Source organism: Primulina eburnea, chromosome 15 (assembly GCF_022965805.1).
Source record: "Primulina eburnea isolate SZY01 chromosome 15, ASM2296580v1, whole genome shotgun sequence".
In the NCBI taxonomy this organism is placed as follows: Eukaryota; Viridiplantae; Streptophyta; class Magnoliopsida; order Lamiales; family Gesneriaceae; genus Primulina; species Primulina eburnea.
Window position 1 is genome coordinate 2272599 of NC_133115.1, and position 22568 is coordinate 2295166.

General features: G+C 35.0%; 4 protein-coding genes and 1 pseudogene across 4 annotated transcripts; 2 read left to right on the forward strand and 3 right to left on the reverse strand.

The window, feature by feature from the left end:
• The first annotated feature begins 4024 nt into the window (after positions 1 to 4024).
• Positions 4025 to 5074, forward strand: LOC140814608 (LOB domain-containing protein 37-like). The gene is made up of 2 exons (XM_073173643.1): positions 4025 to 4369; positions 4458 to 5074. The coding sequence occupies exons 1-2, from the start codon at positions 4186 to 4188 to the stop codon at positions 4904 to 4906; spliced, it is 633 nt and encodes a 210-aa protein (XP_073029744.1). The 5' UTR covers positions 4025 to 4185; the 3' UTR covers positions 4907 to 5074.
• A 331-nt stretch (positions 5075 to 5405) lies between these two features.
• LOC140814340 (uncharacterized) lies at positions 5406 to 10065 on the reverse strand. The gene is made up of 4 exons (XM_073173290.1): positions 9420 to 10065; positions 6402 to 6457; positions 6090 to 6290; positions 5406 to 6047 (listed from the first exon to the last, which is right to left on the reverse strand). The coding sequence occupies exons 1-4, from the start codon at positions 10063 to 10065 to the stop codon at positions 5406 to 5408; spliced, it is 1545 nt and encodes a 514-aa protein (XP_073029391.1).
• Positions 10066 to 12279: 2214 nt separating this feature from the next.
• On the forward strand, positions 12280 to 13657 carry LOC140814673 (uncharacterized). The gene is made up of 3 exons (XM_073173727.1): positions 12280 to 12534; positions 12884 to 13009; positions 13297 to 13657. The coding sequence occupies exons 1-3, from the start codon at positions 12359 to 12361 to the stop codon at positions 13433 to 13435; spliced, it is 441 nt and encodes a 146-aa protein (XP_073029828.1). The 5' UTR covers positions 12280 to 12358; the 3' UTR covers positions 13436 to 13657.
• A 215-nt stretch (positions 13658 to 13872) lies between these two features.
• Positions 13873 to 16549, reverse strand: LOC140814672 (leucine-rich repeat protein 2-like; annotated as a pseudogene).
• A 1613-nt stretch (positions 16550 to 18162) lies between these two features.
• LOC140814896 (3-oxo-Delta(4,5)-steroid 5-beta-reductase-like) lies at positions 18163 to 19831 on the reverse strand. The gene is given in 4 exon segments (XM_073173990.1): positions 18163 to 18470; positions 18473 to 18707; positions 18709 to 19488; positions 19574 to 19831. Coding segments are annotated over 4 exon segments (1170 nt in total). The 5' UTR covers positions 19613 to 19831; the 3' UTR covers positions 18163 to 18354.
• Positions 19832 to 22568: the final 2737 nt, after the last annotated feature.

Sequence of the window (22568 nt, forward strand, 5' to 3'; positions counted from 1 at the left end):
CTTTGTAGTAATTATTACAAATTCTTTTGTTGGCGTCTCAAATTCTTTGATATGGCATATCAAAGAATTTGAGACGCCAACAAAAGAATTTGAGACAAGGCAGAGGAAGAAAATTTTTTATGAATCTAAGTCACATTTATTTTTGGCAAAAATTTGTGTCAAACGTTCACACGGATCATATTTTGGTAGACATATCTTTTATTTGGGTCATCCATGAAAACATATTATTTTTTATGTTAATAGTATTATTTTTTATTGTGAATATCGGTAGAGTTGGTTCGTCTCACAGATAAAGGTTCGTCAGATCGTTTCACAACAGACATACTCTTTTTTTAAGCCAGAGAGTTTATAATAATTGGGTGGAGTGAGTCTCATGTGAGACCGTCTCACGGATCATAATATGTGAGACGGGTCAACTCTACCCATATTCACAATAAAAAGTAATACTTTTAGAATAAAAAAGAATATTTTACATGGGTGACCCAAATAAAAGATCCGTCTCACAAATACGACCCATGAGACCATCTCACACAAGTTTTTGCCTAATTGGGTGTTGTTGAAACCTGAGATTTCATCTCGACTTTGGAGTATTCTGTAGCAAATGAATTATTTTGTCCGGGATTTGTAGATGGTATAAAAAAAATGATTCAAAAAATTTCTTTGCGCTCGATAGATCAAATTGATTGGTCGCTAGAAATCCTATCTCGAAAGATTTTGCGTATAAAAAGAATTTAGAGGTCAAATGACCCTATAGTTGCAGGCTACAAAATTTGAGGTTTGGGTTCGTATTTGATCATAAAATTGAAATCAATACTTCTAATTAAGAGGAAGATTTACTCAAAAAAAAAAAGTTCCATCGGAAGATCAAATTAAACAAACTGCAACCTTATGGAACAATCTTTTACTTGCGCGATAAACCTCATTTTCGGGCAAGAACAACGTTAAACGAACGAAATTTTTTATGGCCATCTTTCTCTGAAATATGAAACATTATTTGACTCTCTATTCCATGGAAGGACAACAATTGCACTTTTTAACCCTGCTTGAGTAGTCCTATTATTTTATGATAATTCTCCTGATGTATCAAACAAGATTTCGATATCACGTGTTTAGAACGAAGTCTCAAATTCGAGATCTAATCATAATAAATCCCTTCACATCTTAAAAAATAGAATTTCCAATTTTGTTACATTTAATACAGGAACTTCGGTTTGTTGGTGATTTTTTTATTTTTTATTTTTTGTAAAAAAGCATATTTTTATCGTTAGAAATTATATTTTAGTTTTGATCAATCTAATTATAAGATTTTATATATACATTGATCTTTACGGTTCACACGTAAATATTTTTTTATGACGAGAAAACCCACGGTAGTATCGAAAACCCCCAAGAATAGTTGATTTAAGTAATTATAATAAGCCAAAATTTGCTACATAGTTTAATGGAAACCCTTCCTCTACAACTAAGATGGATGATTTGAATATTGGAATGTTGGTATATACAAACAAAAAAAATGTGCATTTAATTATATCTAATAGTGGATAAGATTAAGATGTCTCTTTGGATTATAATTCCAATGAATCTTTCTCAATCCAGTCTTAGCTAATCCTCGTCTATAACGTTTTTTTTTTAAAAAAATAATGTGATTCCATAATTTGCATACAGAAGAGTAGGTATATTGTGACTTGTGAGACAGTTTCACGAATTTTTACTTGACATGTCAACTCTACTTATATTTGACATAAAAAGTATTTTTCATAAGTAACCTAAATAGAATATAGGTCTCACAAAATTGGTTCGTGAGACCGTGTCATAAGAATTTTTGTGATTCGATCAATTTGTTTGAAGTGATTAATGCTGCAAATGTATAATTGTTTAGTATCGGATCCATCAATTCCAATCCAATGAGCTTGGGGCTCATTTAGTGGCAGTCACCACAGATTAAAATCTTTATTTTAAATATAATTTTCTTTAAAAATTTGTTTGAAATTAGCCAATTTCCTCTTGACTTTTTGCTAAATCTGTCCCCGAAATTATAGAGGAGGACCATTGTATAAATTATTCAAAATTTATCTCTTCATATATATTTCTTGTTTTGTGTCACATTTTATACAATACAAATGTATAAATTATTATTTAATCCATTGTACAAAGTTCAAGTTCCAATATATCTTATTTTTCATTTATATTTTTCCAAAACACCAAATATAAAATTAAAAAAAAAAGAGAATAGGTTCAATTAATAAATAAACTTACATATAAAAAAGCTAATATATAATAATATATAAAATGAGTAAGTGTAAGTTCGAGTCATGAGCCATAATAATCCAAAATAAAACGTCTAAAACGACAAAGAAATCTCATGTGTAAAGCTATCAAAAATCAAGAACAACTTTACAAGGCATCGAAAGGGTAAATTAAATTATGAACCATCAAATATTTTTATAGCATAATATTTAAAAATATATGTTTGGATATATATAAATTAGCATCGATACATCCAAACATATACTCATTTCTAGCACATCCTTATCTCGATGTTTTCTATTTTTGCACATTTAATCAACTTCTCATATGATCTTGCTTTGATAATATTAACAATTTTTTTGATGTTCTATAGTCAACAAATTATATATTATACGGAAAAATTATATTGGTGGTCATCTATATATGTCTATTTGTGATTTTGATTTTATATATTTTCAAATTTCAGTCTTGAACCGCTATTTTTATAATTATTTTAGTCATTTTTTCATGTAGTATCAATGTAGCATTGAATTGATACTGTCACATCAGTACTCCCAATAAAAAAGACTATAATTACCAAAAATCGAAAGATACACTGCTAAATCTAAAATTTAATAACATAAAAGATATGTGACTAAATGAAATTTGCAGAACCACAATCACGATTTTTCCTATATTATAGAATACATACATAAATGTAGCATCTATTATAAAATAGGTCTTTTGTGAGACGGTTTCACGAATCTTTATCTGTGAGACGGATCAACCCTACCAATATTCACAATAAAAAGTAATATTCTTAACATAAAAATTAATATTTTTCCGTGGATGGTCTAAATAAGATATTCGTCTCACAGAATACGACTCGTGACACCGTTTCAAATAATTTTTTTCGATATTATAAGGGGGAAGGGAGGGGGGCATCCACATTACACCCTTTGGCGGAAACACGGGGCCTTCTTTTCCCAACACCTTTGGAAATCTCTCCCAACTCAATATATAACACCATCCATTCATTAATTCCCCATTATTTTAATTCTTCTACAATAACTATATCTAATTTATAATTAACATCGACTACTAAAAAAAATTCAATATATTCTAATTTTAATCAAGATAAAGTAAACTTAAAACTAAAAGTTTAAAAATTTGTTTTACAATATATGTAATTGTATAATAGATGATATTAATTATTTTAATTTGTGATCATTAACTCATGAGTGCCTCATCTTTCTTATAGTTTAACTAATTTATAAAATGAATTAAAGTTGTGCTTGAATCGATAGATATGAGATGATGGCTTAAAATTGATTTCAAATTTCTTTACTTGCTCGGATGGACAAAATTGAAGCGTTTCATATCAAGTTTATACATTTTCAAGAGTAATTATGATTGATTTAAAATATGAGTATATCTCTTATGAGGCGACGGTCTCACGAATCTTTATCTGTGAGATGTGTCAACCCTACGGATATTCAAAATAAAAAGTAATACTCTTAGCATAAAAAATAATATTTTTCATGGATGACCCAAATAAGAGATTCGTCTCATAAAATGCAATCCGTGAGACCGTCTCACACAAATTTTTGCCTTAAAATATATACACAAAATCGATGTAATCTGAATCTTCATTTCTCAATCAAATATCTATCTCGGAACATAATATTTTTCTATTTTGTAATCTAATAATAAATTATACATATACTTTCCAATAGATTATTAGTCTAAAAATGGATATGATTGCGCTGCATAAATACATGCATGGTGAACTCCTCCCTCTATATATATTCTCCTCATTCTCGCCGGGCCTCTTCGACTCTACTCTCCATCTCCGCCTTCCATCGATCAAACTCAAGCACGAAACTTTAATTTAATCATATATCCGAGTACCCTTTTTCATTAATTTCTTGGTGTTTCGAAGCTACTGAATCGAGAACTATGAGTTGCAATGGCTGCAGGATACTCCGCAAGGGATGCAACGAAAGCTGCATCCTCAGGCAAAGCTTGCGAGGCATACAGAGCCCTCAAGCTCAGGCAAACGCCACGGTTTTCGTAGCCAGGTTTTTCGGCCGCACCGGGCTCATGTCCTTCCTTTCATCTGTCCACGAATCCCAAAGACCTGGTGCACACCACGTTCTGTAGAATACTGTGTGTGTGTGTGTGTTTTTTATCTATCCGTGAATATGTGTTTTGCTTTCCTTGTTTTGCAGATTTGTTTCAATCTTTATTATTCGAAGCATGCGGGAGGACAGTGAATCCAGTGAACGGGGCCGTGGGATTACAATGGACGGGGAATTGGCTGGTGTGCCAGGCGGCGGTGGAGACGGTGCTTCGCGGTGGCGTTCTGCGAGCCTTGCCGGAGTTTAAAGAAGGTTTTGCCGGAAATGAAAATGATCTGTACGGGTGTAAAGAAATGAACTTGAGGCTTAAGAGGAAAGGGTTTCATATAGAAGAGACAACGAGTGGACTAAATCTCGGGTTCACGGCTGGTCTCCCGGCGAGAATGACCGCCGGTGGGAGGGTGAAGCGGCGGAGAGATAAAAACAGGCCGGTGATACCGTCGGAGGAGTCCGATACGACGACGTTCGAAAGTGGTTTTGTTTCCGGTCAAGAATTGCAGCACGGACATCAAACCAAACTTTTGAGGTTGTTCTTTTAAGGTTTTATTATTTAATTTTATGGGCATCGAAATTTTTCATGAAAACACTCTCATTGAGAGAATTTTTTTCAATTGTTTGAGCTTTTGTCTTTATTTGGGAAATGTCGGAATTATTTTTTTTTCTTGGTGGAACTTTTTTCCCCCTTATAAAAGTGCAGTCGCATCAAATAAATAAAAGGTTTAGTTTTTAGTAATTATATTTTCGTCACATTTCATTCAATTAATCAAATTTTAAAAATTTATTTAACATAAATTATTCAATTTGATCTTTTATATATATATATATATATATATATATATATATATATATATATATATATATATATATATACATTTTAATGAAACTAATTCCATTAAAAAAGTAAAAAGTTTACAGATGTAAGTGCGCTGGGCATACGTAGGAAATCAGAATACGACTAAGAAGAAAACACATCATAACACACTGAATACCTAAAAACAATAGAACATAGTCTCACCAAAATCCGATCAATAATGCAGACTAAGGCAGCACACACATTGTTTCAACAACTTGTGGTAAACATCGATAAGAATGAATCTGTATTTTCCGGACAATGTCGTCTACCTGCAGATTTTCTCCGTCAAACATAACCCGGTTGCGCATGGTCCAGACGTGGTACACCGTAGCTGCCATAGCCGTGAATCTCAGTCTTGCTATATTCGAATTTCCTCTGTAAACTGAACGAAACGCACACAAGATTGCCGAAGGAGATCTCATACACTTCTTCATACCTAGCCATTTTCGAATTCTATCCCAAATGATCTTAGTGCAAAGACATTCGTAAAACAGATGAGCAATAGATTCATCCTCCAACTTGCAAAGCACACACTTTCTGTCTTGAACATAACCCAATATGTCCCTAGTCTGCAACTTCCGGTGAGCCATCAACCAAAGAACAAACCGATGTTTGGGGAGTACGCAAGATTTCGATATCAGTGGTTTCCATGGCCAATTTCCTTTGGCCCGTGCAAAAAATTCATAAGCACAACTTATTCCGCCGGTAGTACCGAACCAAGAATCTAGTTGTGAAGAGGCAGCACCTATCAATCCATATTCCCGAATCATTTCTTCCCTTATGTCAATAATATGTTTAAGCAATGGGGATGTATCTTTGCGCCACTTCTAGTTCCATACGTCTCCAAAGCTGTTGTAAATGTGATTCACCCATTTGATCCAGGGGCAATCTTTCATAGCATGAATTTTCCACAACTTTTTTGCCAACAAAGCGCGGTTCCATGCCTTCAGATTTTTAAGACCAAAACCCCCATCTGTCAAAGGTTTGCACAGTTCATGCCAAGCAATCGGAGGGTATTTGGTGGGCCAAACAAACTTGCGGCAAATAGAATTAATACTATCGATCACACACTTCGGTAGAGGAAGAATAGACAACCAGAAACACTAAATCCCTTGTATAACTGATCGGAGCAATTCAACTTTCCCAGCATAAGAAAGAGTGTGTCGAGGCCAAGCACTCACCTTTGAAGCTAAGGAGTCAACAAAAACGCTAAATTCAGAGGCTCGAAGTTGTCTAGCTGCAAGCGGTACACCAAGATATCTAAATGGCATTACACCTACCCCGAAACAAGTCGCTTCAATAACTTCATGTCTCACATAGTCATCTATGCTAGCCATAAAATTTTTTCATTTCAAAGCATTAATTCTCAAACCAGCCATGTCACCAAACTTACTCAAACAATGCATTACCATCATTATACTCATCTTATCCCCATGTGACAATAATAAGAGATCATATGATATGAATCTAGCCAGCCACTATGTGTTTCAAGAACCAATCCCGTGAGGACGCTTGAAGATGTTGAAAGTTGCCCTTCATCCAACCAATGAAGGCTTGGAAACAAGGCTCGAGGGGTTCGGGTTGCATCACAATCAAGTAGAGGATGAAGAACCAAATTTCCAGAACGATCGGCGCTCGAGCTGTCGAATTCTACCGCCCGAGCGCGAACATGCCAGAAGACTTGGCGCTCGAGCGGTAATATCTGACCGCCCGGGAGCGACTGCTACGAGAAGAATCCTAGTTTCCTTAGTTTAATTAAATTCTAAATTAATTATTGATTTGTTATCTTTAATTATGCAATTTTCTATATTTAGGGTTTTGTTACCTATATATAAGCTAGAGTACCATGTACACAATTCAGATTTCATTATTTTGATTTTTATCAAAGTTTAGAGTTTTACTCTCAAACGTTCAAAGCTTCGCTTTGTTATTCAGAAATCAAACTTATCAAAGTTTTTAACTTTGTGGCGTTTGTCGATCGTGCTTGTGCGGATTGTCGTCGACTAGTTCTTCGAAGGTTCGTTATAATTTCGATTGTTTATCTCGTGATTATTTGTTGCTAGACTTTTCATAGTTTAGAGGTGAATATCACAACACACACACTGAATTCAAAAGATCGGGACAACAACGATTCTTTGTTTGATATTGAATTGAGGGCGCGATTCGATTTTAATCGTGTTTGCTATTCATTCGTACAAAGATTCACATCATTTGGTATCAGAGCTCAAGGTTTTTTATTCAAGTAAGAGTATCCATTCAATTCTTCGTAGGATTTTCAATACCGATTTTCGTGTAGCGATTTCTACGTTGTTGTGGAATCTACAAAAAAAAAAAATCGCGGTTACTGTTCATCGCCGACACTATTCATCCGACGGTTACTATTCATAGCGGCGGAAAAACTGTTCATAGCGGCGGAAAAACTGTTCATCGCCGGATTCACTATTAAATTGCCGGAATCACTATTCTTCCGGATTTACTGTTCATCGGGGTACTATTCATCCCGGATTTACTATTCACGCCGGATTTACTATTCTGCCTGATTTACTATTCATGCCGGAATTACTGTTCACGGAAACGGAGTACTATTCATTCGCCGAAGTTACTGTTCAATCGCCGGATTTACTGTTCACGGTACAGTAGCATACTGTTCACCCGAAAAAAAAATATATATAAAAAAAAGGGAAAAGAAAAAAAAAGGGGGTACAATATGCTTGATAGTGAGTTTCAGTCATTGTTGGTCGAATTTGGGAAAAGGATGGAGGAAGAATTTAAACACTTGCGTGCAAAGTATGGACGAGTGGATGAGAGTGGAAGTATGAGTAAAGAGCAGCGAAGCATGGCGACACCAGCGAGGAGTTCAAAACGTGGATATCAAGGTACATCTAAAATTTCAAAAATTAGTACTTGTGATATTCAATGTGTTTGGTGTCTAGAGTTTGGACATGATATTAGTCAATGTCCAATTGAGGATATGAGGGTAGTGGATTCCACTTCCTACCTTGAAGCTAAACTTGTGGATGATTTAAATGTTGATATTGTGTCTAATGCGAGTATTGAGTGTTGTACTGTGGAGGGTGAGTTGTTAGATGATGTGCAATTTGTTTCTTTTGCTCAATTGTCTACGAATGTAATCTGTGTTGATGAATCAGTTTGTGATGAGTTGAGAGAAAAAGAAAATGAGATGGTCGAAAAAAGAAGTGATAAAAAGAGTGAGATGGCCATCGATGAAAATAAAGAGTTGTGTGAAAAAGAGGTCAAGCAAACAAAAAAAGAAATTATGTGTGTGGCCCAAAAGAGTGAGGATGAGCGATTCTTTATTTTGAATAAACCACTTCATGTACATCTGTGCAAGGTTGGTTTATTTTATATTAATGAAATAGCCGGTTCGATCCCGAGCATTGTTAAACTCTACTTGCAAGATTGTGGAAAAGAAATGAAATGTATTGATCTTCCTGGCTATCCAGAAAGACAAGATTTAAGGACAAATCTTTTTAAAGAAATGGAATATGATATGAATCTAGCCAGCCACTATGCGTTTCAAGAACCAATCCCGAGAGGACGCTTGAAGATGTTGAAAGTTGCCCTTCATCCAACCAATGAAGGCTTGGAAACAAGGCTCGAGGGGTTCGGGTTGCATCACAATCAAGTAGAGGATGAATTTAAAGAACCAAATTTCCAGAACCATCGGCGCTCGAGCTGTCGAATTCTACCGCCCGGGCGCGACTGCTACGAGAAGAATCCTAGTTTCCTTAGTTTAATTAAATTCTAAATTAATTATTGATTTGTTATCTTTAATTATACAATTTTCTATATTTAGGGTTTTGTTACCTATATATAAGCTAGAGTATCATGTACACAATTCAGATTTCATTATTTTGATTTTTATCAAAGTTTAGAGTTTTACTCTCAAACGTTCAAAGCTTCGCTTTGTTATTCGGAAATCAAACTTATCAAAGTTTTTAACTTTGTGGCGTTTGTTGATCGTGCTTATGCGGATTGTCGTCGACTAGTTCTTCGAAGGTTCGTTATAATTTCGATTGTTTATCTCGTGATTATTTGTTGCTAGACTTTTCATAGTTTAGAGGTGAATATCACAACACACACACTTGATTCAAAAGATCGGGACAACAACGATTCTTTGTTTGATATTGAATTGAGGGCGCGATTCGATTTTAATCGTGTTTGCTATTCATTCGTACAAAGATTCACATCATCATCTGCATACGCTAGGTGAGTAATGCGAAGATTACCACATTTTGGATGGAAGACAAATTCCGGAGATGCAGACATTCGCTTCAGAGATCGCGACAAAACTTCAAGGCACAAGGAAAATAATAACGGTGATAATGGATCTCCTTGTCTTAAGCCTCTTTTTCCATCAAATTTCCCATGATAATGGCCATTAATGGCGATGGAATAGGATGTTGTAGCGACACATTCTATAATCCACTGAATAAAACGAGGAGGAAAGTTCAAGGAATTGAGTACCTCATGCAAAAAATCCCAATCAACAGTGTCATAGGCCTTGTGGATATCCACTTGTAAAATGCACCTAGGTGATCCTCTTTTTCTAGCATATTTCCTCATCAGTTCTTGAGCCGAATGAATGTAATCCACAATGGAATGACCTTGTACGAAGGCCGCTTGTGCCTCATTGACTATATCTCCCAACAAACCTCTCAACCTGTCGACAAGGATTTTCGAAATCAACTTATAAAACACCGTGCAACAAGAAATAGGACGATATTCATGAACAATCGAAGCCGCTGTTTTCTTTGGTACAAGTGCAATCACCGAATGGTTCCACTGTCTAAGCAACCGTCCTGATGAGAAAAATTCAATCATCGCTGACAAACATCACTTTTAATGATTGCCACAATAGAATTTTTCTTGTTGTTTATTTTGATCAAATCATGGAAGAACTTTATACACCTATCTCCATCCCGAAAGTACCCGATCTTCGTTTTTTGAGCAGTGAACAACTGCTCCGCTTCTAATAACATTTCTGTTTTCTTTTAACATCTCCGTAATTATCTGCCATTACCTCATGGGTCAGCATGTCCAATTGCAAATTGTCAAGATTGACTTTTGCAGCATGAGCACGAGAAGAAATATTACTAATCTTCTTGATGTTCAACTGTTGAAGAGGTTTCTTAAGGGCATTGAACAGATGTTTAAGTGGAAACTGGGAGGTGTCGTGTCCATGGAACAACCATTTATCCCTAACAATCTCTTCAAAATCATCACAGAGAGTCCACATGTTTTGAAATATGAATGGTTTTATCTTCCTCCTCTGTTGTTCAAACATAGTTACAACGCAAGTAGCATGGTCCGAAATCCACCCCGGGGTTAAGAATTCAGCAAAACCTTCCATACTCGATGATAACCAGTAATTATTAACAAGTGCACGGTCCAATTTACTGCAGACTTTAGGACTACTCCAAGTGAAGAAACAACCGGTGAACTGTAAGTCATGCAAATCAAGAGTAGCAACAAAATCAATAAAATCATGAGTTTCATAATTCTTAACATTGAGACCTTTTTGCTTCTCATTTGGAGAGAACACACTGTTAACATCTCCCAAAACAAGCCACGACAATGTGCAATTAGCCCTTATCAATTTCAAGTCATCCCACATAGATCTCCGTTGAACAATAGTATTAAAGCCATAAACAAAAGATGCATAAATCATATTATTAGTAAGCAAGCACTGTATGCTAACATGGATCGCTTGCTCGGTGACACCTAGCACATTCACACCAACTTTACTCGGATTCCACAAAACAAAAATCCGACCCTTAATGTCAAAATTATGGATAACATAAATACCTGGAAAACGGCTTCGAAGCAGATTATGCAAAGCTTTTTCATCCATCTTAGATTCCAAAATTCCAAAAACATCAATCTTATGAGTGTTCACAAGAGATTGAACACTCTTTTGTTTTAGAAGTTTGTGAAAACCTCTAATGTTCCAAGAAGCAGATTTCATTGAGAACGGGAGAAAATTTCGGGTTGTCGCCCCTTTTCTTGATTTCCAAAATACCTCTTTTTCTCATTTTGATCTCCCACATTAACATATTCCGTATCGTATGAGTTAGATATCCTCAAAACATACAACTCTTTGCTTACTAGCTTGTTGATTGCACGCTGATTGTTCCCTTTTTTCTTATTTTTGTTCTTCTTCGTATTTGTAACTTCCTTGAATCCCTCATCATCAATATCTTTGATATCACACATACCCTACATCGAATTAGCTGCTGTTTGAGTTGTATGCTTGCCCTTGTCTGCCAATTGATCACCATGCACCTATCAGGCCCGATGAGTGGTCCATGGAGTTGCATCCCTACTCACCCGGTCCATGCACATCGCTCTCTCCAAGAGGTTGGCCGCCTATCCTAGATCTTTCCATTTCCAAGAAGATCCTCGACTCAATCTGGTTTAATATCAAGTTGATTATATATATACCCACACACATACGTGGTTCATTTCATTGATCGACTCACATTTCATTTTTAAAAATTATTTATTTCAAAATTACAGTTTGATCTCTCGGTATTTTCCTTAATTACGATATGACTTTAATTTAAATATAAATCAAACTAATAATAAAAAAATTGTACAAATACGTAATGCATGCCAAGAGTCTATAGTACAATGTAATTATTAGGGTGACCATTCGTTCGTTTTGGTTATCGATCAAATCGAATAGAACCCATATTTTTAATAATTGAACTGAACCAACAATAATTTTTTCAATAAACGATAAATATGAACTGAACTAATCGATAAAATGAAAAAATTGAAAAAAAAAAAAATCAAGCACAAGATCACCTATTAAATCTACATAACAATATTTCTTTTTTTTTCTTTTCTTTTTTGACATAATACATAAAGATATTTCATCAATTGTAAAAATAATTCAATGTTTTTTTAAAAATAAATTGTTAAATAACTTCGATCAACTATAAACTATTTTTTTAAAAAAACACATTTTCAAATATATAATTTCCATCAACTATTTTTTAACAAAATGTCCTCTTCAAATATATTTCAGGTTGAAAAATAAAATGCCTTGCAACGTTTGAAAGCAAGTTTAAAGAAAATCTGTTCTCTTTAAAGAAAACGGTTGCAGAGGCCAATGGCGAAGGAAGGTCCATCGTCGTCCTGTCTCCCCGTCAACGTAGAAGAAGACAATGATTCGATGTTATACGGCTCCGCATCGGGCTGGGTCGAGGCCCGAACCCACTGTGATCATCTCGCTTCTTTGAATTCGGACCTCATCCACATCCCAACTCCCCATACTCCCTGCAATAGGTCTACCTCCTTAAACCCTAACCCCCTTTTTTTATAATGGGATTTATTACATGGTTTGCTCTCTCTGTGTTGTGAATTTGGTGATATTGCGAAAAAAATTCACTGTATTGTGTTCCCAATATCTCTTGTTTGTCTAGGAGGATCATAGTTTATATGCGACGGCGATCCAGAAGGGCTGTTGTGGGATCGAACGAAAAATTGAGAATTTATTGTATTTTTCATCGAAAGGCGAGTTTCGACGTTATTGCTAAATTTTCCCTTTGTCCTACCTTATCATCATGGGAATTATGTATTTATGTTTCAGCATTTTGGGTTCCCTCCATCCTTTGACTCTAAAGAAACTGTACAGGTGCGAGCATCCAGATGAAAACTGGCTATGCTTATGCTGCAAAGATGTACTCTGCAGCCGTTTTGTGAACAAGCACATGCTAGAGCATTTTCGACGAGAGAAACACAGTTTGGCTCTGAGCTTCAGGTTTTTCTAGGCTACTCTTTTCTTCCTGTATTTCAAACTTCCTGTCTTACACTAGAACAATTGTGCTATCAGTGGTCATCCCATCCACGAGATAATGAAATTTCATGCATGATTTACTTGGGACAGTAAGTTTTGGTCCAAAATGAATCCATCGAGTAGCCACATTCGCATGGTCTTGGATCAATTTCCGGGACCATCCCTGGTGCTTGCTGTAATTTCATCGTTATTTTTGCGCCTTTGATGCGCCGATAGATTCACCTCTCTAAGATGTATCTGACGTGAAACAGTGACCTTTCTGTGTGGTGTTTCTCCTGTGATGCTTATCTTGATGCTCAAGTGATATTGCCTCTTCGCCCTGTTTATGAGACTGCATATATATTGAAGTTTGGTGAAGCTCCCCCGCTACGGACACTCAGTCATCCATAGGCTTCTGAAGGGAAAGCTAGGCTTCTGAAGGGAAAGCTAACTTCTGGGCATGACGAGCTCATACTTAGCGCGAACTTGTTATCAAGGTTAGATTTGCTCCTCGTCTTTCTTTATACAGCAAGGATGGATTCAGATGTAGAGGACAAGTATTGCCATTTTGAATGGTTTCAAATTCTTGCAAACATTGTATATGATTAATCTTGAATTTGGAGATGGCTTTTCAAGGGGTAGACTCCGTTTTGAAAAAATTGGTACATCCTATAAATCATACCTTCATACAAATTTCAACATCTCTCACTTCCTTTTTTTTCGCTGTCACGTAGCCAACTTCAGACAATATTCGAACAAGTTTGTGCTCGTTTCTTTGCGAAGAGTCTGAGGGTTTAAAGATCAAATTTTGGTGTTAAAAAATTGCCATCAAGGTTTAACCCCACTCATAAAGAGTCTAAGTTCAGCTATAAATGCAGGTTCAATTGTTTTACAGTACCATTATGTTGGGATAAAAGATATCAATAGCCTACTTCAAGTTTACACTATAATGTTCCCTAAGGCGAAAACAACGTGAATCTACGTTTCATCAGCATCCGAAGTCATAGGACACCAACCCCTTCAGCTCAGGGCCATTGAGTCTGTTGTTATCAAAACTGCACGATAGAAGATATGGTGTTAAAACAGATTGTCAAGAAAGTAAACATCGGTCGTAGAATATTAGTGATAAATAAAGTCTCTCATGTTGATGAACCAAGCAAGGGTGCGTGTTGGTTCACGATTATGCTCATGACAAAATCATGTCCTTTTGGAAGGAAAGGCAGAAGATATAATCATAAAATTGTATCACTCTAAAAACAAAATCGAGCACTCATATTACTTCCATTTATTTTCTGAAAACACATATTCAGGTAACATTTTCCAAAAATACCCCAAGACAACAAACTCCTGTATGTTTTGCAAGTTAGTATTAGAATAATTGAAAGGCAGGATCTGAGTTTTTCGAGGGTTCATTAAAAAAAAAAAAGTACCTTGCCATGGGAAAATTTCCGAATGGGCCATCAACTGGTATTGTTCCACATAGATCGTTATTGGAGACATCACTAAAAGAATTCACGGACCAAACGTTAAGTTATCCACAAAACCTATGAAACACTAACTTTTGCAACATTTCCAATAACAGAAGAAATGAATTTTGCTTACAAAAGTTTGAGCTTAGATAGATTGGTGAGTTCCCTTGGGATTGATCCAGTGAGCTTGTTATCATTTACCCGACTGAGAGTTTAACTTCAAGCTTCAATATTTTGAACTTGAAGAAACCAACACTGTTGAACTTATGAATGTATGAGATTTTTACTTACAGAAATCTAAGAGACTTCAATTTAGAGAGCGATTTCGGTATCTTCCCTTCAAACTTGTTTCCATACAGATCCAAGCTAATAAGTTTCTCCAAATTGCCCAACTCATCTGGGATTTGCCCTCCTAAGTTATTTTTGTAAAGTTCCCTGCAATTCACTCATCACAAATTCACAATTACTACAAGGAAAATCATCAAAAAGTTTGAAAAACTCGACTTTTGATTTTTATGATGATTAGTCGATGAAACAATAGCTATCATTAAAAACATCAATAAGTGTATCAAGAACAAGGCCAGCAAATCTTGTCAAAATGACCATACAATCTTGTAATCTTAATGCCAAAAAACACGAAGTTTCCTCTATTATAGACTGCCCCCATACAAGAGTTCCCTTTAAACAAAAATGGTCTACATTAATCTACTTTCCGTAGGATCGAGTGTCTACAGCCGTACCAAAAATTATAGGTTGTGGTATGAACCTTTGAAGCAATAAAATAGCTCAAAAAACACACGTTAATCACAATACAACAGCAACCGTTACTACCCATAACATATGAAAATCAAAATTACAGAATTTAAAACATGATTTTAAAAACCAAAAATGGAATAAAACTGTAACAAAGTTCGAAGTTTAGGTAGTACAAATACTGAAGGTGCTTCAGTTCACCAAGCTCTGAACCCAATGACCCAGAGATGTTGGAATTTCCCAAGTCCCTGCGATCAAACAACATAATTGTAAAGACAATTTGAATAATGTTTTGAAGAAAAGTAAGAACAGTATGAGAGTTAAATTGTAATTAAAATGAAAGGAATCTCTTACAGGCGAATTACATGGCTGTTGGAGTCACAAGTGACGTGAAACCAAGTGCAAGGATTGACAAGAGTTGGATCCCAGCTTTGTAAAACATTTGTGGGGTCTGAAAGCTGATTCTCAAAGCATGCAACGCATTTCCTGCAAATTAAAAACAAACAAGAAAAGGAAATCAACAAATTTGAAGCCATTTTTCCTTGGAGAAAGAGAATATATATTTCTTTGCTCATGTTGAATTCGGTGGAAACCATCAAATTCATTGAAAGATCAAACCAAAGCTGGGAAAAGATTTAAAAATGCAGCAAATCCAAAGTTTTCCAAGCAGATACAATAAATTTATATCATGAAATTATTCAATGATTTCAAATCCCCAACCTAGCACAAAGTATGTGCCTTTCTTACAAAAAGGTAAATTCATAGTAAATTCTCTTGAGGAAAAGTAATTGAAGAAGCAAACTTCTGAACTTTTCTTGGAAACAGAAAGTGTGCAAGGCTTTTACTTCAAATAGCAAATTCAGAATGGTTTCTTTGAAGGGAAAAATATATCCAAATATTAAATTCTAACATAAAACTCTGAAAATCAAACTCAAATCCTGAAAAATGATCAAGAATAAGGAAAGAAGAACCCTTTTGAAATGGGCTCTTCGGATATTCACTCAAGAAACTCTCCAAAACAAGATTGAAGTATTGAAACACGACACAAAACTGCAACGCAAAAATTCGAACACGAGCTTTTTTACATAAAATTCTTGGCACACAAAGCAATGAGAATTAAAGTACAAAAAATGTAACAAAAAATTCACTCCACCTTCAGAATTTGTGCAGACTGTTGAAGAAAGGGAGAAGAAAATAGGGAGGATGAAGCAGAGGAAGAGAGAGGGAGAAGCCATTACTTTTACAGGAAAAAGATGGTCGATGGAATTGAAAGGTTAATTTTACAAGTAAAACATTGATGGAGTGGACATGTAACTGTCCAGTCAAGTCAATATTGGTGAACTACAAATGAAATTATTGGAAATCGAAAATTCATTCATTGTCACCGTCACATAAACATTTGTGAGACGATCTCAGAGATCAATTTTGTGGGTCAAATATCTTATTTAAGGCAATCCATAAAAAATATTAATTTTTATGCTAAGAGTATTACTCTTTATTCTGAATATCGATAGGTTGACCTGTCTTATAGATAAAAAGTTGTAAGATCGTCTTACAAGAGACTATACTCTCTCGTGATAAAATAAAATAATACTTTCTATTTCCCAGTTTTGACCATAAATGTAAGATAACAACAATTTTTAAAAATTAAAATACAAATAATAAGAATTTATAATTATAATAACTGACTCATCAATAATGGACGCAATAATATTTAAATATATCTATTATTTTATTTTTATATAATTTGTATTATTTTACGGTCAGAATATGATCAATGATTATAATATTGGGCATGGCCAAGGTATGAGTAGTCATTGCGTCTTAATATGGTCAAACAAAAAATTAATTGCGTTTTAATAAATATTTATTTCTAAATGTTTAATAATATAACAATTATAAGTTCGATACAAAAAATACAAATAAATTTTTATTGCTAGTAAAATTCAAATGTCATCCATTATCACCTATATATATTGATACATAAATCATTTTTAAAATAAAATAATAAATTTGATCACATTTATTTATAAAATATTCTTGAATCAACGAATTTATCACACAAAATTTGTTAAAAATTGTAAATATTAATAATGTACTTTGTGCTTTGGGAATATATAAAAATTAATAATAAATCAACATTTTTTGGTACTTTGGGAATAACACACATTTGCTGATTTCATGTACTTTGTGCTTTAACTATTGTTCTGATATGAAATCTGACAACCCAAACAGAGGAACCAACTACGGCACCACACACTGATAATCATATGACTTTCTTCTACATTTTCTTCCATACGGTTCATGCAATTCTGAAACATTAAGATTTTTTTTTCCAACATCACAAAGGTGTGACATTCTTAAGAAATTCAAAACATAGAAATTATAATAAAACTTTATATACATACATATATATATATATATATATTAGATCTCTTGTGAGACGATCTCACATATCTTTATCTGTGAGACGGATCAACTTACCGATATTTACAATAAAAAGTAATACTTTTAGCATAAAATGTAATACTTGTTCATAGATGACCCAAATAAAATATTCGTGTGAAACGGTCTCACACAAGTTTTTGCCTATATATAATCAATTATCTTACCCTTTTTTTCATGACAAAAACTTGTGTGAGACGGTCTCACGGGTCATATTTATGAGATAGATCTCTTATTTGGGTCATCTATGAAAATGTATTACTTTTTATGCTAAAAGTATTACTTTTTATTATGAATATGGGTAGGATTGACCCGTCTCACAGATTAAGATTCGTGAGACGGTCTCACATGAGACCCGCTCTTTTTTCATTTCTATCATCCTGTATAAAATTCGGCAGCAAAAATATTTAGGATCCCTATTTATATGCTTCCTAGCACAATTCTCCAGCTTTGCGGTTTTGACGAAAATAATCATTAAAATTTATAGTGTTTTCCATTCATTCCACGAACACAATTGAACAAATCTAAGAAGTGAAACACATACAACCATATGCCAAGAAAAACATGCATGAACAGGGGAGAACAACAAAGTAAACATGAATTCAAGATTCAACCAAATGCCAAAGGAAACCACGAGCAGACAAGGAATGGAAACACCACGTCCTAAGGAACGATCTTGTAAGCTTTCACTTTGTCAATCCAAGAAACCAACGAGTTCTTGGAATTCCTGAATCCCAGAAAACCATGCTCCTTGCTCTTGTTCATAGTATCCAACAAGCACTCACCCCAAGTACAAGATCACTGAGCCACCATTTCCCGACATCTTCTAACTTAGTCGGTGTTAATCCATTATCCCTCACGATATCATCCCAAACGGATCCTTTATCCTTCATCAACTCCTGTAATGTCAGCTTCTCACGACCCTCCTCGAATTCGGCATACTCGACATCAAACTGCTCCGCCAACACTTTCCAAAAGCTCTTCCACTTGAACACATCACCATTACTCACATTGAACTGCCTCATTCTTGGCATAAGAGTCCACTGCTGCCCATATATGATGCTCGGCAATCAAATCCGCATCGGAGCAGTCTGAGTATCCATCCCAAGCAACCTTACACCCCGGAAACCGCAGAGCCACCCCCTCATGCTTACAGATAGCCGCATAAACACAAAGGGTCCCCACCAAATTCATCAGACTATACGGAGAAAACCCGAATATGTTCCCAGGTCGATGAACAGACCATGTCAAACCTTCCTTCTTCTCTGTCTCTTCAAACAAAATATCCTCGAGTGTATAGTAAAAATTTATATGATCCAACCGGGGTAAACTCTCATCAAAAGGAGAATCTGGGATTGCTATCTTTCCAAGTGACTCGAATGGCCCCATGTAATGCTTCCTACCAGTCTGTAAACTGATGTGTTTCAAATCAGGGCAATTAGGTATCACAACATCAAGAACATTTTTCAGCATTCTACCATTGGCCTCACAATTTTCGGTCTCTGAAGACCGATTAGCCCAGGTGACGTAGAACACATGAGTGACATCGGTGAGAGGTCCGAGCTTCTCCTGCACGTCATCCACGTTGGATATGTCACAACTGACGTAGTTGATCGGGTTGTCTTCATTCCAGGCGGGGCGAGGGCGGCGGGCGACACCGTAGACTTTCCAGGGGCCGCCGGGAGTGTCGGACAGCGGCAAGATCTCGGCCAAGCTGTTGCCCACGATTCCCGTCACCCCAATTATCAATGCCACGCTCTGATGCTTAGAAGGTACCTCATCTTCTTCAAATTTTTTCTGTTTCAACGAATCGCTCGATCAAATTACGAACGTGAGTTGACACAAAACATGAATAATCCAATATGAAGATTTGACTGATTACCTTTGCAGCGCCGATTGCTCCTGCCCACCACCAGCTCATTCTTCTTCTTTCCACGTACAAGGACAGAGTCGGGGGGAAGATTTGATCAAAAGGGTTGAACTTGGGGGATTTTTGTAGGGAAAACCGAAGAAAAGATGGGTGATTCTGGGCAGATGATTTATGCTTACGCAGCTGAAGAAGCCATTGGAGTTGAATTTGCCATATTTATTTGCTGGTGATTGAGAAATGTACAGCTCAAATCTCAAAGACGTGGCAAATTCTATTATATTATATTGACTTAAAATTAGTTTAAATATATAAATCACGTTACCACATTTTCTTTCTGACAAATCTTTACACGTGTTAAGATTCTTGATTTTTTTAAAAAATAAAATAAATTTTTCATTTTTTTATTATACTAGTTAATTAGTATGAAATTTAAAGAAAATCAAAATAAATTTTTTGCTTCCCCATAATATTTTTTATTTTAAAATTAAGTTCCAATAGGTGTCCTATATAAAATTGGACACTTCTGGGTTAACACCCAATCTCAATGATGTTTACGTATGTATATGATTTTAAAATTTTAGAAATATGTGATATTGTGTTTGAATCTTATTGGATAAAATAATTTTTAAATGTTAATTATAAGTAGTGATTATTTTCAAATATGTGAATAAATGTCATTAAATTTTATTATTATTTTATATTAAGAATGTAAAAAACGCCACCCATGAAATTAAAAAATGGAAAAATTGCTTTCCTACGAATGAAAACAATCAATCACCCATGATATTTTAGTCACCTAGCTCCCACGGAGGAATATGGGATCCCCACTTATTTATGCATTCACTCAAAAACACTTTCCCTCCTATCTAGCATTTGTACGTTACATTTCAGTCGGATCTATTTCACACATATAAGTTTATGAATTGCACTTCAGTTGGATCTTTTTCCAATATACACGCCTGTGCAATGCACTTCAGTCGAACTTCTTTCCCACACACATGTTTACTTACTGCTCTTGCATGCAGGGACGTAGCCAGTAAATAAATTGAGGCTGGGCTGAGACTAAGCGTCCCTACTAGCGACGGCTTTTCCAAATACCGTCGCCGATTTAGATCGGCGACGGTTTTGATTAAACCGTCGCTATATAGCGACGGCTGATCGACGGTTTTGATTAAACCGTCGCTGATTAGCGACGGTTTATACTCAACCGTCGCTATATAGCGACGGTTAGAACAAAACTGTCGTAATTTTAGCAACGGATTTAGTAAAACCGTCGCAAATCCATCAGTTTTTTTTAGTATGGGCTATGGGCTAAAAATTTTAATAAATTCAAAAATTTTAGCGACGGATGTTATAAACCGTCGCTAATCTATCTATATTTTTTTCTAGTCCCCAAAATCTAGCCTGGGCTGGAGCCCACCCCAACCTTTGGGGTGGCTCCGTCCCTGCTTGCATGTGATGACTCCGTTTTATATTCGATGACAGTTGGTTTGACATTGTGGTTGTTTGATGTTGGATGATGGGTGAAGATTAGTTGGTATATGATGTTGGATATTGGTTGCTTGAAAGGAGTTTTTCATTGGTTTTTATATCTTGCTCATTTCACCAATTTCCAATGAAACCATATGTTGGCTTAAAAACTCTAACTCGTAATTATTTTTTTAATTGATCCCCTCATGGAAACAAAACGCAATCAATTTAATAAAAGTGACATAACGACCAACTTCATTTAATAATTTTTATCATCGAGTAATAAAAAAAATTATTAGAAAAGTCGAGTAAAATCTTGAAACAAAACATCAAATATATATAACAATTGCTAGAAAGACTAATCTTATAACAATGTCTTTAATGAATTCTTTAGCTGTAGTATTGTTACTAGACAACGTGCCCTGAAAGTTTCTGGAATGACTTTCTTTATAATCATTATGCACATGCGGTTAAACATCTCCCACTTTTCGAACTCACTTTTTTCATTAGAGATACTCTTATCAGTAATAGTCGGGGGACAGACAATCATTACGACAAGATCCAAATCCATGACTAGGAGAACTATAAGCAGATTCTCCTACCGTGATTTGAAGTTTGAGTCATTTAACATCAAAATTGAATTAATTTTGTAACTGATATTCTCAAGATTCAAATCTGAACAGAGTATAAAACCACAATAATACATGCTCAACAATTATCCATACAAAATAATCAATAATTTCAAATAATATAAACCCCATAACATAATACCGAACACTCCATTAATATAGTGGTGGGGCACACTAATCAAACATCGATAGTAATTAACATATCAAATAATAGTCTTCATTTGGACAGATTTATTATTCACGTGTAAAGAAAAAACCGAATAACTATAACATTTTTACTTCCACAAATGCATATATAATCATATTGAATATTATACTTCATTTGGGCTGATCAATATTTATATAGATTACATACACAAAACTTTTTATATTTCAAAATAAATTAATTTCTACAAAAGACGTCATTCTGCTTAGATTCACCGTATGCCGCCGGAAAGTGGTCGTGGGTCGGCCAATTCAATCATATCGACTAAATTCAGGTTGCCTTAATCCTAATATCAAATTTCCGATTTTTTAATAAAAAAAATTGAATACAAATTCGAAATTATCAGCTTAGATTCATGAAAATTTGTTTACAAGAAAAAAAAATTCCCATCCTGGATCGGGAACAATATGCATCAACTTTTTTAAAAATAAAATAAAATCTCAATGATTTAACATGACGACTCTGATAACACCTATCGGAAAATAACAATATAATAAAACCCATAATCTATCACGTCATATCATAAAAAATTAATCAGTAAGATGAAGCGAAAGTGTACCTCAAGTCATAATCATTTAAACCTTTAGAATGAGTAGTTGATCTTCCAGATCTAAGCATTCTTCTTCAAGAGTCCTTTAGTTTCTCCCTGATCTATTTCTAATAATGAGATTTAGAGATAGTAGAACGTGATACGCGAGATCTG

What these genes read in the sequence shown, in the direction of transcription:
- LOC140814673 (XM_073173727.1), top strand. Translation starts at nt 12,359, where the DNA reads ATGGCGAAGGAAGGTCCATCGTCGTCCTGTCTCCCCGTCAACGTAGAA. An exon ending in CCCCATACTCCCTGCAATAG is followed by an intron (nt 12,535 to 12,883) that starts GTCTACCTCCTT and finishes GAAACTGTACAG; the next exon opens with GTGCGAGCATCCAGATGAAA. An exon ending in AGTTTGGCTCTGAGCTTCAG is followed by an intron (nt 13,010 to 13,296) that starts GTTTTTCTAGGC and finishes GACGTGAAACAG; the next exon opens with TGACCTTTCTGTGTGGTGTT.
- LOC140814608 (XM_073173643.1), top strand. Translation starts at nt 4,186, where the DNA reads ATGAGTTGCAATGGCTGCAGGATACTCCGCAAGGGATGCAACGAAAGC. An exon ending in CCACGAATCCCAAAGACCTG is followed by an intron (nt 4,370 to 4,457) that starts GTGCACACCACG and finishes CTTGTTTTGCAG; the next exon opens with ATTTGTTTCAATCTTTATTA.
- LOC140814340 (XM_073173290.1), bottom strand. Translation starts at nt 10,065, where the DNA reads ATGATTGAATTTTTCTCATCAGGACGGTTGCTTAGACAGTGGAACCAT. An exon ending in TTGACTCCTTAGCTTCAAAG is followed by an intron (nt 6,291 to 6,401) that starts GTGAGTGCTTGG and finishes CCTCTACCGAAG; the next exon opens with TGTGTGATCGATAGTATTAA. An exon ending in ATTGCCCCTGGATCAAATGG is followed by an intron (nt 6,048 to 6,089) that starts GTGAATCACATT and finishes GTATGGAACTAG; the next exon opens with AAGTGGCGCAAAGATACATC.